Genomic DNA, 13,229 nt, shown 5'->3' with positions numbered 1-13,229 from the left:
GCACGCAACCGGCCGTTCTGTGGAATTTCGCATAGCGCCAGAAATCGAGGGAGGGATTAAACGATCCCCGATAAACGGGCGCGCGCGCGCACGCGCAGCCTTTCTTAGCGGCAGCGATTCGCTTTGAGATTAACTCGTAACTGATCGGACGTCAAGGGCGCGCAATACGTCTATCAGGGCTCGCCAAGACTTTGGATATCAGGAAAGCGTGTTTTTCACCTCCGACTCAATTACAACGTACAAGAATGCACAAAAAGCTGCATAATTTAATTTCAATCATCTAAATATTGATTTGAAATTAACAATGAATCAGCCACTCAATATAAATTTCTTTGTCAAAGATATCAAACAATTTGTTTTCTTCAAGTTACATCTGCAAAGAACGCTAATTATATGCACTAACTGTTCTTTGAGTTATATGTGCAAAGAGAACACCAAAAAGCACTAATTATATAAAAAAAAATGGTTTTAAATTAGTTGAAACTGTGATATTTTATAATTTATGAGATGCTGCTCAAAAGTATCCATAAGTATAATCATAAAAAATAAGCAGATTTTACTAGAGAAAGTTTAAAAGTTGCTATTTTGGACTTAATTAGACTGAAAAATACTTTTCTCTACTAAACAAAATAATGAGATAAATCAACTAAATAATGTGAAAAAATTATATGATTGCTCTTGTCAAAAAAATTATGCACTTGCAATACGCCGTATTGCACGTGTATGTATATTTAACTGAGAAGCCACTATTCCGTTTAATTTGTGCAGAGTCCTTGCGATCATTCTTATTAAAATATACTTAGTATTTTTTTTTTAATTAAAAACATAAATTAAATGGGAAAAATCGAATTAATCTGAAAGAACCGACAACGTCGTAAAGTATGACAATTAAAATGTAGGTATCTTGATAAAAATAATCGAAAAGAAACGCCAGTAAGTACAGATTTTTGCATCGCTATGGAGAATGAAGTGTAATCGCTGCTGTGTCGAGTATAAGAGTCCATCCTTTTATTCTTTAACTCGATATCAAGCTAAATCGTTGATAATCGTCCTTCATCCCGGATGTCGATATTTGTAAATGCCGTGTTCCGGCACAGAAATTCAAAGTGGGGACACCGTCCCGTCGTGAAAATCGCGACTGGGGAATTGGACGATAAAGAGCGAGGCGCGCGCGCGCGGAGGTCGGCCGTACGGTACACCGCGGTCGTTACATTATTACGGAGAGGTCGTTGCGGGAATTTCAAGTCGGCGGGAGCGTCTTTCGAGCCGTCGTCCGGCTTGAATGTTTCACGAACAGCTCCGCGGACGTTCCGGGTGGACGCACATACAACTTTTATCAACGAGCGGATCTTTTCCCTCCCTTTTTGACCGCCTGTCCCTCTCTCTCCCTCTCTCTTTCCCGCTACTTGATTCCTCCAACCCCATCGCGGTTTACCCTACACGATTCCCTCCAGCCCGTCAGGGTTTCGCTTGAAACGCTTGTCGTCGTTGTCGTCGTCGTTGAGGGGAAAATACGGGGAACGTTAAACGGTCGCGTTTTCCCGGCGTATTACTTAAGCGATCCGACATCGATTTCCGGTTCGAGGGCATTTCCATGCCGCGAAATAATGCATTCCCCGAGTGAGCGACGCCGCGAAGGTCGCCGCCTCCCGCGGGACCGAGACCAGACCGCGGATTTCAGGGTAACTTTCGACTTCCCGAGCACTCGGGAGCCGCCACTTGAGGCGAATTCTTCTGCAATTTTCAACGCGCGCCTTAACGTAACCACTGCTCTGGAAAAATGGAGCGTCGACGTCGATACGAGGCTCTCTCTCTCTCTGCCTTTCTCTCCGTTAGGGAAGGACGGGACGCGATTTATCGAATTTCTTAAAGTGTCTGAGAAAGTACAATAGCTTCCGCGCGGAGCCAAGCTCCACTTGGGCCAACGATAACTCTGACGGCCATTTTTTTGTCGATAGGAATTAATCCGCAATTGTTTCGCGGTGAAGATATTATATCGGAGATTCATTCCTTTATTCGTTTCTAAACCTATTTAGAGAATGCTCGATAAAAACGAAAGCCAATCGAAATCGCATTTCACGCTGAAAATAACAGTTACACGTAGAGTATATATGTTATTCGTGATTATCTCTCGCATCAGAAATATCATAAAAGATGATTCCACGGAATGCGGTTTTCAGCGAAAATCCCTGGTTTCTAAACGGATAGAAGGCGAGGTTATTTCGCAAAGTGGAAAATAAAGGATCGTAAAGAAACTCGGACGCAGGTAAATTGCATCGAGATACTTTCTCAAGCGAGAGTCGAAACAGAGTCGCGGCGATTCTTCGGTCTTTCAAAGTGTGTATACAAGTTCAGTGTGTACAAAATATTTCAAAGATCTGTACAATCTAAGAAATATCGGTACGGATTTAACACCATAGATTTAAAATCCATATCACGTTGATGCAGTAAAATGTAACACCGACACGGTGAAACTCTTAGGTATGGTCCACACCGATATTTTTTAGAGTGCCATTAGAAAGAAATTCTTCGTCTATATTTTGAGACGATATATTGTAGAAATTAAAAACTACCGGCTGAATTGTAATTCATTTATCATCGAAGATTAAAATCTGGCGAAGGAAACATAGGTAATAAAATATTATTCTACGTCCCATTTTAAAGGAACTTTAATGGAAAATTTTAACATGAGCAATCGTTGGAAAAATATTTAAAGTGGAGTATTACAAAGTTGTGAGAGTAGATCGTGAAAAGAGGAATCCGCAGATGAAAGGAAAAACGCGAGCAGATCTGAGATACTGTCTACCCTGCGCGTGTATTATTCCGATACTGCCAGTCGGCAATGATTCCGCGGAGATAAATCCCACGGAATATATCCAGAGTCCGGTTAACCCAACGCGAGACGATTTCCGAAGCGAGGAAGGAAAGCGACGAGAAACGCTCGCGCTGGACGTCGAAAGAGGGAGGAAGAAAAAAAAAATAAAAATAGAAAAGGGGAAAAAGGATCGTTTGGAGAAGAGATAAAAAAGAGGGGGCTTCCCTCGGTAGCGAAGCGGGGCGGCGGGGAGGGACTGTGAGAGAAGTTAAGTGCTCGGGCGCCTATGCGGTCCGGTTACCCCGGGATTATATTCCAAGTATTGCCATTATGCGAGGAGTTTCCTAGGAAGGCAATTTTCGAAATATTTAAAATACATACCATTACGCGAAGCCCCGGCCCTTATTATAAAATAGTCCTCCGTCGAGCGGCGAAAGGATCGCTACGTAATACACGCCGGGACAGAGGAGGAAGGCTATGGTCCTCATCTACCTACTTTCGAGATCTCGCGCGGGCTGCGGAGTGGAGTGGCGTGGCGTGGCTACCAATTTCTTCCGACTCGTCCTTGTGACGGACGACGGCGTGACCGTGAGTGACGACGTGTGCCACGAAGAGAGAAAAAGACTGGCCTGCCCGGAGAGCCCGCGGCTCTTCGCCGTGTCGCGTAACGCGCGTGTGTCTACGAAAAACTTGGGCTATCGCGTGCGCGCCTTGCGTGCGCCAACGTGGCGCACTCGCGCGCAATAAAAGCCAGGAACTGGACCAAGAAAGAGATATAGAGAGAGAGAGAGCGCCGTCTACTTTGTAAGTATAAGTGCGGGGTCGGCCCGTGAGAAACGGACGGAGGAATCTCTGTCGGAGGAAGCGCGCGTCAAGAGGATTTTAATTCTAATTAAGCGATTAATCTTACGAAAACGCAAGGAGAAAGTGACGTTATATTTCTTTGTATTCTCATCTTATTCTTAAATTATAAACGTCTAGCGGGGAACTCTCTAATGTAGCAGCAGAGAATTCAATTCCAAACAATCCGCTTGTCGAACATCGGCTCTCATTTTTCATTACCAAAAGTCAGTTATGGAAATTTAACACATTTCCATTTTTACTAATCCAGAGATTAATTTTGATCTCCGTCTCACTTACTTTTCACCTTTTCCTAGTTCTAAGAATTAAGGGAAAATAACGAGCAAATTAAATCGAAATATTAAAGTTACGTATAATTTCTACATTGGTAGAAAGTCGAGCCTAGTTTTTCATTATCCGATTAACTTGTATATAGTTTATCAGACCTTGACTTTTCTAATTTGACGATGACGTATAAAATTAACTCGTAAAATCGTGTTTCATAGTTTAGAAACTAGTGGTTTCGCTGTGGTAACCTAAAAAAATTATTCGCGACCAAACTGACAATTCAGTATGATCAACCGTAGATAAAAAATACAATTTTTTGTCGTCGTTTCACGAGTCTAACCACAAGTGAAGCAGCAAAACCGGGCTTTAATGAAATTAAAAGCGGCTTTCCTAGAATCGGAAATTTTCTTTGCTGATATCAGAGCAGAAGTATACATGAAAAGCGACCGACGGAGATCCGAAATCGTACCGGGGCAACGTCGATACGTGTCAAAAAGCGCAAGGGGGATCCTCTCGATCACTTCTGACAGCACGGTAATCGACTTCTGAGCGCGACGCGAGCGATACCGGGGCCCGCGCCGCTCGTATCGCGATCGTTTTCTGGACGGAGGGCCGAAAGGAGGTGGACGAGACGACGGGAGGGATGGATGGGCGCGGGTAACGCGCGCATTTTAATACATCGGGGGCCGGGCTTTTCAATTTTGAATCCCGTCGGGACGATCCTCTCTCGGTCTCCTGATGTATCGCTTACGTTACGCGTTGATCAACGCGACCCGACATCGACGTGTGCGCGTTTTTACGCGCGCGTTACGATCTCGCCGGTATACACACGCATATCGCACGTGTGCATGCACGGAGACAACGACGAACGCAGAGGCAGAAACGGCAGCGATTGTGTGCCGCCTGCCGATACGGGATGCATACCGCGAGCGCGCGAGATGCACTTGCACACGCGCGAGAGAGCGTGCGAGACGCGCGAAAACACAATCAAGGCCGCGCCGGGCAAAAACACTAATTTAAACGGAACGAAGGAAATATGTAGTCACATCCGGTGTATCAGGATGAATGGCGCTCGGTTACTACAATTCACGATTTACTGTTTCGCGACTTTTTTCTCTGCCGACGCGTCGGGGATCCGTTCTCTCCCGCCGGTCTCCCTGCTCCTCTCTCTCTCACACTCTCACTCCTGTCTCTTTCTCGCTCTCGAGTCACCGAACACGGGAGAGAGAGAACAAAGAGGAAGAGAGAGAGAAAGGGAGGACGAGGATGGCAGGGCAGGACGAGCCGGGAGGTAAAGCCGTTATTGCCAAAAAGGATAATGCGAGGGAAGATTAAATTTTTTTCGACCCGCCCTTTCGAGCTCCACCGACCGCGTGATCACGCTTTGCTGCTTCTCGTGTTGTACACTGTGTACACTTTTCGGGGGATGCGCTCGCTGCCCTCCCTCCCTCCCCCTCGTCGTCACCCTTCCCGAGCATCGCGCTTTTCGTAGTCCATTTCCGACGGAGCGAGCCTCGGCGATTATGCCCAGAAATCACACAGCATAATTTGTGTTATTTTAACGTCTTTATTATTTTATCATTTCCGTCTCAAATCTAAGAAATCTCTCGTGTAGGTAGATATAATATGTATATTCTAGGAATGATATTTAATTTTTAAGTAGGTAGGCCAGGTACAGGTTCCTTTCAGACTCTTCCTTCTAGAAAGGAGAAATAAAAAGTATCGCCCAGAAGATGTGCCCAGAAGTCTTAAAAAGATCCTAAAGTCGTCATAGTGTAAGTATAGAGCTTACACACAAGCGATTTACGTGTCATTGACACACGTCACTACGTACTGCTGCTACCATTTCAATATCTCACGCACTCATGTGCATAAATTGTCATACAACAACAACATTTTAATTGTTACCAGATGTCTAAGTCTAATTCTTAGAACTCGACGTTATTTTTTTCGTGTAAACTACTAGTCTGTGAAATATTATTATTAGTGAATACAATTGAGATTGTACAGCTTTTATGTGAAACAAATGTTGTCACAACGTGTTTACAGCTCTGCCATATTGAATAACTGAGAAATGGTAAAGATCGCAATTTCGAAATTTTTTTTGTTCTCGGCATAAATTTCATTTCACAAACATTAATGCGTATATTTTAATTCTAGAATTTGATTATATGATTTAGTCGATAATACAGACGGTTTTGGGATACCCTCAAAAGTTCATTACTTTTACATTCCTCCGTCTCTCGTAAGGATATAACTAATATAAATTTACATAATATACTAATGAAGAACATACTATAACTAAAATTAAAATTTTTGGTGGTGTTTGGAGTATCCCATTTACCAACTTGTATCTTTAAACCATCTATCTACTTTGAACTTTTAACGAGCTCTCGTATCTTAAAAAACAAATTTACTAAATATCCTTGACAGTATGAATTTATCGAGATTCGATCTTATTTAGCAAGTGTGTCAAATTATTGAACGCTATATTCATTACGAAAGCCGCATATTTCACCATCGGCTAAAAATATTAAATTGCTACTTAATAACGTTTCTTTTATAGTGAATAATCGCGAAAACCTGTTCCTCGGTATGTGAACGATTACATGCACGATTAATCGATGCGATTAGGGCACGATTAAGCGATCGTAGAAGACGCATCGCCGGGCCCACGCGCGTCAGGTGAAATATAATTTATATTTATACCGCGTAATGTGTGCCGTGTATACGTCGTCGTCGTGAGCCCCCTTTGGATCTCGTTGGGCCCGTTCGAAGTATAAATAATTACTGTCTCCGGTTTTTGCCGCCGGAGGCGGGCGATTCATAACTCAGCGGACGCTCCCTCTGTTGATTCCCCAATTTTCAACGAGATACGGAAGGTCGAGCGCTACTTTTAGGAAACGTGAGGGGGACACGCTTTTTCGTTACATTATTTACATTAATGTGTCTGTGGATTAAACGTGTGACCGATAAAATATTGAAACTTATTGGCAATGAAATACCAGCCATAATAATCGACAAATCTGTTACGCACATGCGATAATCTTTCGCACGTCAGAGAGAAGAGACGAAAGGGCGTTTCGGTCAACACATTCATCGAAATACGTCGCGGTAAAGCGTTGGATATCATCGACAGAAGTTCAATCGTGATATTCGATAAAATTTTCGTATAGTACAAGTTATTTCGTCATCGACGTGTTTATATACATATGTTTTACAATGGACTTTGAATCCTACACTTCGTGTGCGTATATAATAGAGAAATATCTTCTTTTTTTAAAAAATATAAATAATCTTCTCTACTACGAAAAAACACTTTGTATACTTCGACGATAAGACTTGCGTCATCGAGAAACCGACCTTCGGCAATGAAACTCTTCTTGACGTATCGCAAGACCGTTGCGCGGGAACGGCCGTCGCTGTACGCTCGAGAATTTCGTTCCTCAATGAAGAATATAAAGTTATTAGAATTAGATTTAAGGAGAATAAAACTCTCGGGCGCTCAAGTCAGTAATCTAACGAGCATCTCGCGCGCGCTATTCGCCCGCACTTTTTCTCCCGACTTACTTCATCATTTCCTTCGTGGTTTACGGACTTGCATTTCTTTTTATCTTGAATAAATTAATCCAAGAACTTTCACGCTAATACTGATATACTGTTTATATAAATGAAAACATCGCTTTCTCTTTTTCTACAAGTTCCTCAGCCTCTCTGTCTCCCTCCCTCCCCCCTCCATCCTCCCCCTACCCTCTCTCTCTCTCTTTTTCTTAGAAATAGCGACGCATTCCGTCCATTTACTGCAATCTGCATAATTACATTTTATTTCATTTCATCTACTTGTATAATTATTCTCCCTCTTCTCTGCTTCCTTTCTTTCTCTTATTCGTCCCGTAAGAAAAAAAATTCCACGTCGACGGTGCTTGGCAGCGCTCTCGCGGCTTGGCATTCCGCTTGGATCCGCCATTGGCTCCTCTCGCCCGCATCAATTAGGTATTTTAATCGGAAAGGCACCGCGGAATAGTTGCGATACTACAACGGCGCGCATTTACGATACATGGCACACAGGCAGTCAGGCAGGCATACCCGGAGAATTGGAACGTGGTTGCGTTAACATAATGGAATTCCGCGGAATGTTATAACCATTATATACATATAGCGGATTACGTCACGGTGTGCGGCGCGGTGACGCGGCGGGGCGGCAGGGCGGGCGGGGGCCCGGCGACGTGCGCGCCCTGAGAAGAGAGGAAAAAAAAGAAAATAATGCCGCGCGCGCGAGCCGGTCGCTCACTTTAATTTCCTAGATTGAACTCGACTGACGGACGGACGGACGGACGCGGCGGCGGCGGAGTCAGTCTTGCTCCGTGCTTTTCCGCGCGTAAACGCTCGTAAGCGGCGCGGCTCCTCCGCCAAGTGCAAGTTTGTCTCTTCCAGTGTCGCGTTCGATGTACTTCCATTCCCGGATATCGCCCGAAAGTCCCTGGATAAAAATTTATAAACGTGCTCGCATTTAAGTTTCACCGCTATACGTTCGAGCTACGTTTCTGGATGCACGTAAGACACGCCGAGTGTGAGGTTGACGGTCCATATAATCGAATAAATCCCGCTGCGCCGATCGCGGATGCATTCAGCGTCGGATAGGATAATAATTAAACTTATTTAACTTTCCGATTGGCTTTGGAACTCGATACTCTCATACAGAATTCTCATGTAACGTTAGATATTCATATATTAAGACTTTTATCCCACTTATCGGATTATGTTACATAAGCAACGTAAAAACGTAGCTGTCGATGTAAATTATAAAATATATACGTAATATACATCTGGATAAGATAAACCTTGAATATAATGCATCAGAGTGTTGATTATCTCCGACTGTGGAATTCTAGACAACAGTTTTTACCGGAGAAATATATGCATACGATCACTTTAAATTTAATCAAGATAGCGAACAGTCCATACACACCGATCCGTATTATTGGTACAAATAAGCGGCATAATTACACGCGCGAAAGGGAACGAACGTGAACGTTACTGAAAGCGACCGAGAGAGAGGGAGAATCTATTTTGTTAAGCGAAGTTAACTGTTCGGCCTAAGTCGGCGCAACCTGCCCCCCTATACGTCCGGCGGTCGTCGTGCTAGTTACAAAACGGCTTGTAACTAGCCGCACGCTTAATAACTTGCACCGGTAGCGGACGATAAATAATGCAGGAGACACCGTCGTCCCGATGTAATTAACGAGAACAGTCGATACCCCAGGCGTGCGCGCGCGCGCGCGAGTGGCCGCGTGCGTGCGTGCGTGCGTGCGTGCGTGCGTGCGTGTTTGTGTCACGTACGCGCGCGAACGCGAACGAGCGCGGTCAATATTTGTCATCCGCTTTAACAAAAAGAACGTTACAAAACGCTCGGCCGGATGCACCCCGGCCAAATATTGACTGCGCTCATTGACGTTCATTGATACTCTCAATTAGCGCATACCGTCGAAGCCAATCGCCGGGTAATTGGGATGGCCCTCCACCTCTGTCCGCGGAAAAGCGCGCGGGACTCTCTCTCTTTCCCCTCTGCCGTGTTCCACCCCCTCCGCTCTTCCCCCCCTTCTCGCGCGACCGCGTTCAGAACGCGGTTTCGGCGCGAAAACTCGTCCGGCGTCTCGCGTATAATTGGCGTCGAGAGTGTCGAGACCGTCCCGCGTCTCGAGTGCGTCCGCGACTTTTCCGTCGACAGAGCGACCCGCCAATTATACCGTGTCGTAGATATATACGGTAGAGAGCAGTAGCCGTCGTCCGCTCTCCTCGAGGATCGCGCATCCTAATAACAACGTGAGTTAAATCTCGTTAACGACCGATTCGGCGGCTACGAGAGGAACATCTTTGTTTTCTATCGGCAAAAATTACGTTCCCGCGCGATTATTTCGGGTTAACCGCCCGCCGGAGCGCGAAAGTTTCGATCGAGAGAGGGAAGTTCGCCGGGAGTTCGCTCGGCGGAGAAACACGCCGACGTTTCTTATTCGATTCGCGACCGCGCGCGTTTCTGACCGGCGCGGCGCGGCGGAGGAAAACTTTTAATTGACCCACCCGCGTTGCCGAATTATTTCTAAATGTTGGGCAAATATTGGAATATTTCTCTCTACTCGTATTTATCCTATCCAATATTGGAATAAATTTAAATGTACGCGCGTGCGCGTACATTTCCAGTTACGACGCAGAAATTTATTCGCTCGTTTATTTAACGTCAATCAACATCTAATGAAATTAGGCTCGCAGTGTGGCAATGCATCGAGCTTTAAATTAAAAATGAATTTCTTAAATTTCTAATCGTTACACCTGGACTTTGTTCAAGTTTTCCATCTAGTATACGTTTTATCATCTGGTAGAACAAATCGATCTTTTTGTTCATTTTTGCATATATTTCTCGAAGATCTAACGTTACTTCTGACGGAAATGGTGTTTTTATCCTATTCTCGTTAACAGCCGAGTATAATTCTAACGATTTTTTTTTGTTCTTCCTGCATATTATTTCTACTAATTTATCTTCGGGATAAGAAGTAATATTCTGCCGACATAAAAACAGGAAAGCTACATTCAGCGCATCGGAATACATATCCGAGTGATTCGACGTTATCGCGAACATAAAAATCTTCTAATTACAACACTCCGTGCAATTACGGAATTCTTGTTGTTCAATTTGCATTGAAAATTACATATTAGCACCGACGCGTGCAAAGACAAATGTCCATCCCGAGAAAAAGGATTAATCGTAAGAAACAGTATCACTCTTGTCGATAAGATTAATTTAGCAATAATTTTCACAGATACACACGCACGAATAATTAAAAATACCGCCGTAATATAACAATTATGCATAAAAGCTTCTTTCACGATCTAGAACGAAGATTATCGATACGTTTGAATCTTTTAACATTCAACACAGATTTGATTTAATTCTTACATGAATCACGGAAAAAGAGTGATCACATTTCGTCTCGGTAACTTTTAACGCTATTAACATAGCGTTCTGCAGGCTAATGCATTAATCATTTCTTTGACGATTTTCGCAGAGACGTCAACGTATATTATCGAGAAAAACGCAACGTATCAAGTGTAGTAAACTGTTTCCCACGCGTTATTACAGATAAAGGAAAAAGATGATAGAGAGAGAGGGAGAGATAAAAAAAACTCGACTCACCCTTTCCTCCTCCCGAATCATCTCCGCGATGCCGGGTTTGATCTCGAGGTCGTCGCCGGCGCCGGGTTGACCGCCGGCGCCCTGTTGATGATGCTGTTGTTGCTGCTGCTGTTGCTGTTGCTGCTGCTGCTGCTGTTGCACGCTGAGCTGTTGGCCGTGGGCGCCCAGGTGGTTGACGGGCGCGTGCGGACCGGAAGTCACGTGGCCGGGCACGTGGTGGGTCGGCAGGGGGTGCGAGCTCTGCTGTCCCTGCGGCGGTGGCGGCGGGGGTGGCGGTAAAGGTAACGAGACCGGAAGTTCCTGCAGGTTGATCTGCGGCGTGACGGAGATGCTGGGCGTGCTGGGCGAGCCGAGGGATCTCGGCGTCGAGCTGGCCGTCGACGGCACCATGCTGTGAATCTCGGGCACTATGATGTTACTACCGATGACGTCGTCGTCGGGGCCGATGCTGCCGGAGCCGACACGCTCCGGACTGTTGGCGGATGGCGAGCGATCGCCGGATATCCGGCGACGTTTCTTCCGCTGCATCGCCGCGGTCGCAACCTCCTCCAGAGTCGGCCTGGACGTCAGCTCCTGTTCGCTGTTGACGTCCGCGAGGCCGCGGATCTTGAGACTCTCCGCGACCTTGAGCAACGGTCCGATCTGCTCCTGGGAGACATTGATCTCGCCCTTGTACATGAACTCGACCGCGGCCTTGAGCTCCGGCCACTTGATGTCCTTCATGATGACTATCGGATGCTGGCAGGGGTTGTCGAAGAAGAGCGCCTGAAAGTACGGGCTGCAGGCCGACAGGACCATCTTGTGGGCCTTGACGCTGTGCCCGTCACAGGCCAGGGTTACGTCCACGAAACTTTCGCTCTGTAAGAGCTGATCGAAGACGTTGGTCAGATTAGTCTGATAATTGTTCCAGCGCAGGCAGAACTGCTGGGGTGACCCAGCTCCACTTTGTTGCGTCATGATCGCACGTGATGGAGCTTCCGCTCGTCTTGTCTCTCTCGAAGAGGAATGCCTTCGTCGGCTTCCTGTACTTCGCCAGGCGAGCTTTTCCTTTTACGCTTTCTCCACTGTTTTTCCTCTTCCTCCTCCTCCTCCTCCACCTCCTCCTCGTCTTTTCGTCTCTTCCTCCAGTCGCCTCCTCGTGGTGCGTCTCGCCTCTGCTTCTCGGCAACGTTCACCTTGATCGGATCAGCAACGAGACCGCATCTGCAACACACACATGCACAGCCACACGCAAAACCTCCAGTTGTCCGCGCGAAATGACGCGGGAAGAGTACGAGTGTCTTATCCGCGCGCCTCGTGGCAACGTGCGCGGCGGACCTGTCAGACGCGAATCGACGCGGGCGTCATCGTCCCGTTGGGACGTCGCGGTCGAGCATCTTTTCAGCCTAGCTCCGAAAACGTGGCTCGGATAAGAATATACCGTAGAACTCGAGTACTCTCTGAATCCACTTCCACCGCTCTTCCGAAAGAGTTAGAGTTCGCCTTGTCTCCCCCTACGAAGCATCATACACGACAGGGAGTCTCCCGAGGGATCAGGACAGTCCCGACACGGGGGAGGGGGGGGAGAGAGATAATTACGTCCCTACTTCGATGTACCACGCGGCACACTTGATTGATCTTTGCTCTCCCTTTCGCTGTATTTTTTTTCTCTCTCAATTTTTTTTTTAACAGTTGCCAACTACTGTCACTTATCTCAGTCTCACCGAAATGTCTATCGCGTCGAGGGCGCGTGTTGTCCGAGAGAAAAAAGTCAGATTTCACTGTCAAACCACCCACCACCAACCACCGCGAAACGCGACGACAACGACCACGACGGCAACGTGGCGATTTTCACGACGAGATCGCGCGTTACGAATAATACGGATACGAATACGGAACGCGGTAAACGCCGCGCGACGTACGGCGACGACTGTCCGCGTGAGAAGCGCGTGCTGCGCGCGGCGAAGGGTGTCGAAGCGACGAACGGCGTACGATCTGCACCCCGTGACGAGCGCGTCGCGACTGAGAGGGCCAGCAACGCGGCGGCGGTTCGCTCGAACGGCAGTGGTGGGCACCGTGCGCGGCGCAGCGCTTCGCGGCGGCGGCGGCGGCGGCAGC

The 13,229-nt window shown here is 46.5% G+C and overlaps 1 protein-coding gene across 1 annotated transcript in view; it reads right to left on the bottom strand.

Annotated features, from left to right (window-relative positions):
- LOC108782186 (protein bric-a-brac 2) overlaps nt 1–12,441 on the bottom strand; it is a 119,447-nt gene extending 107,006 nt beyond the window's left edge. Inside the window, exon 1 of the mRNA XM_018550379.1 lies at nt 11,133–12,441. Within this exon, the coding sequence (XP_018405881.1) occupies nt 11,133–12,089 (957 nt within the window). The 5' untranslated portion in view covers nt 12,090–12,441. The remainder of the gene's footprint in view (nt 1–11,132) is intronic.
- Between the last annotated feature and the right edge of the window lie 788 nt (nt 12,442–13,229).

Source organism: Cyphomyrmex costatus, unplaced genomic scaffold, assembly GCF_001594065.2.
Source record: "Cyphomyrmex costatus isolate MS0001 unplaced genomic scaffold, Ccosl1.0 scaffold97, whole genome shotgun sequence".
NCBI lineage: Eukaryota > Metazoa > Arthropoda > Insecta > Hymenoptera > Formicidae > Cyphomyrmex > Cyphomyrmex costatus.
The sequence above is the reverse complement of the archived record's forward strand: the minus strand, read 5'-3'. Positions and strand labels throughout refer to the sequence as shown.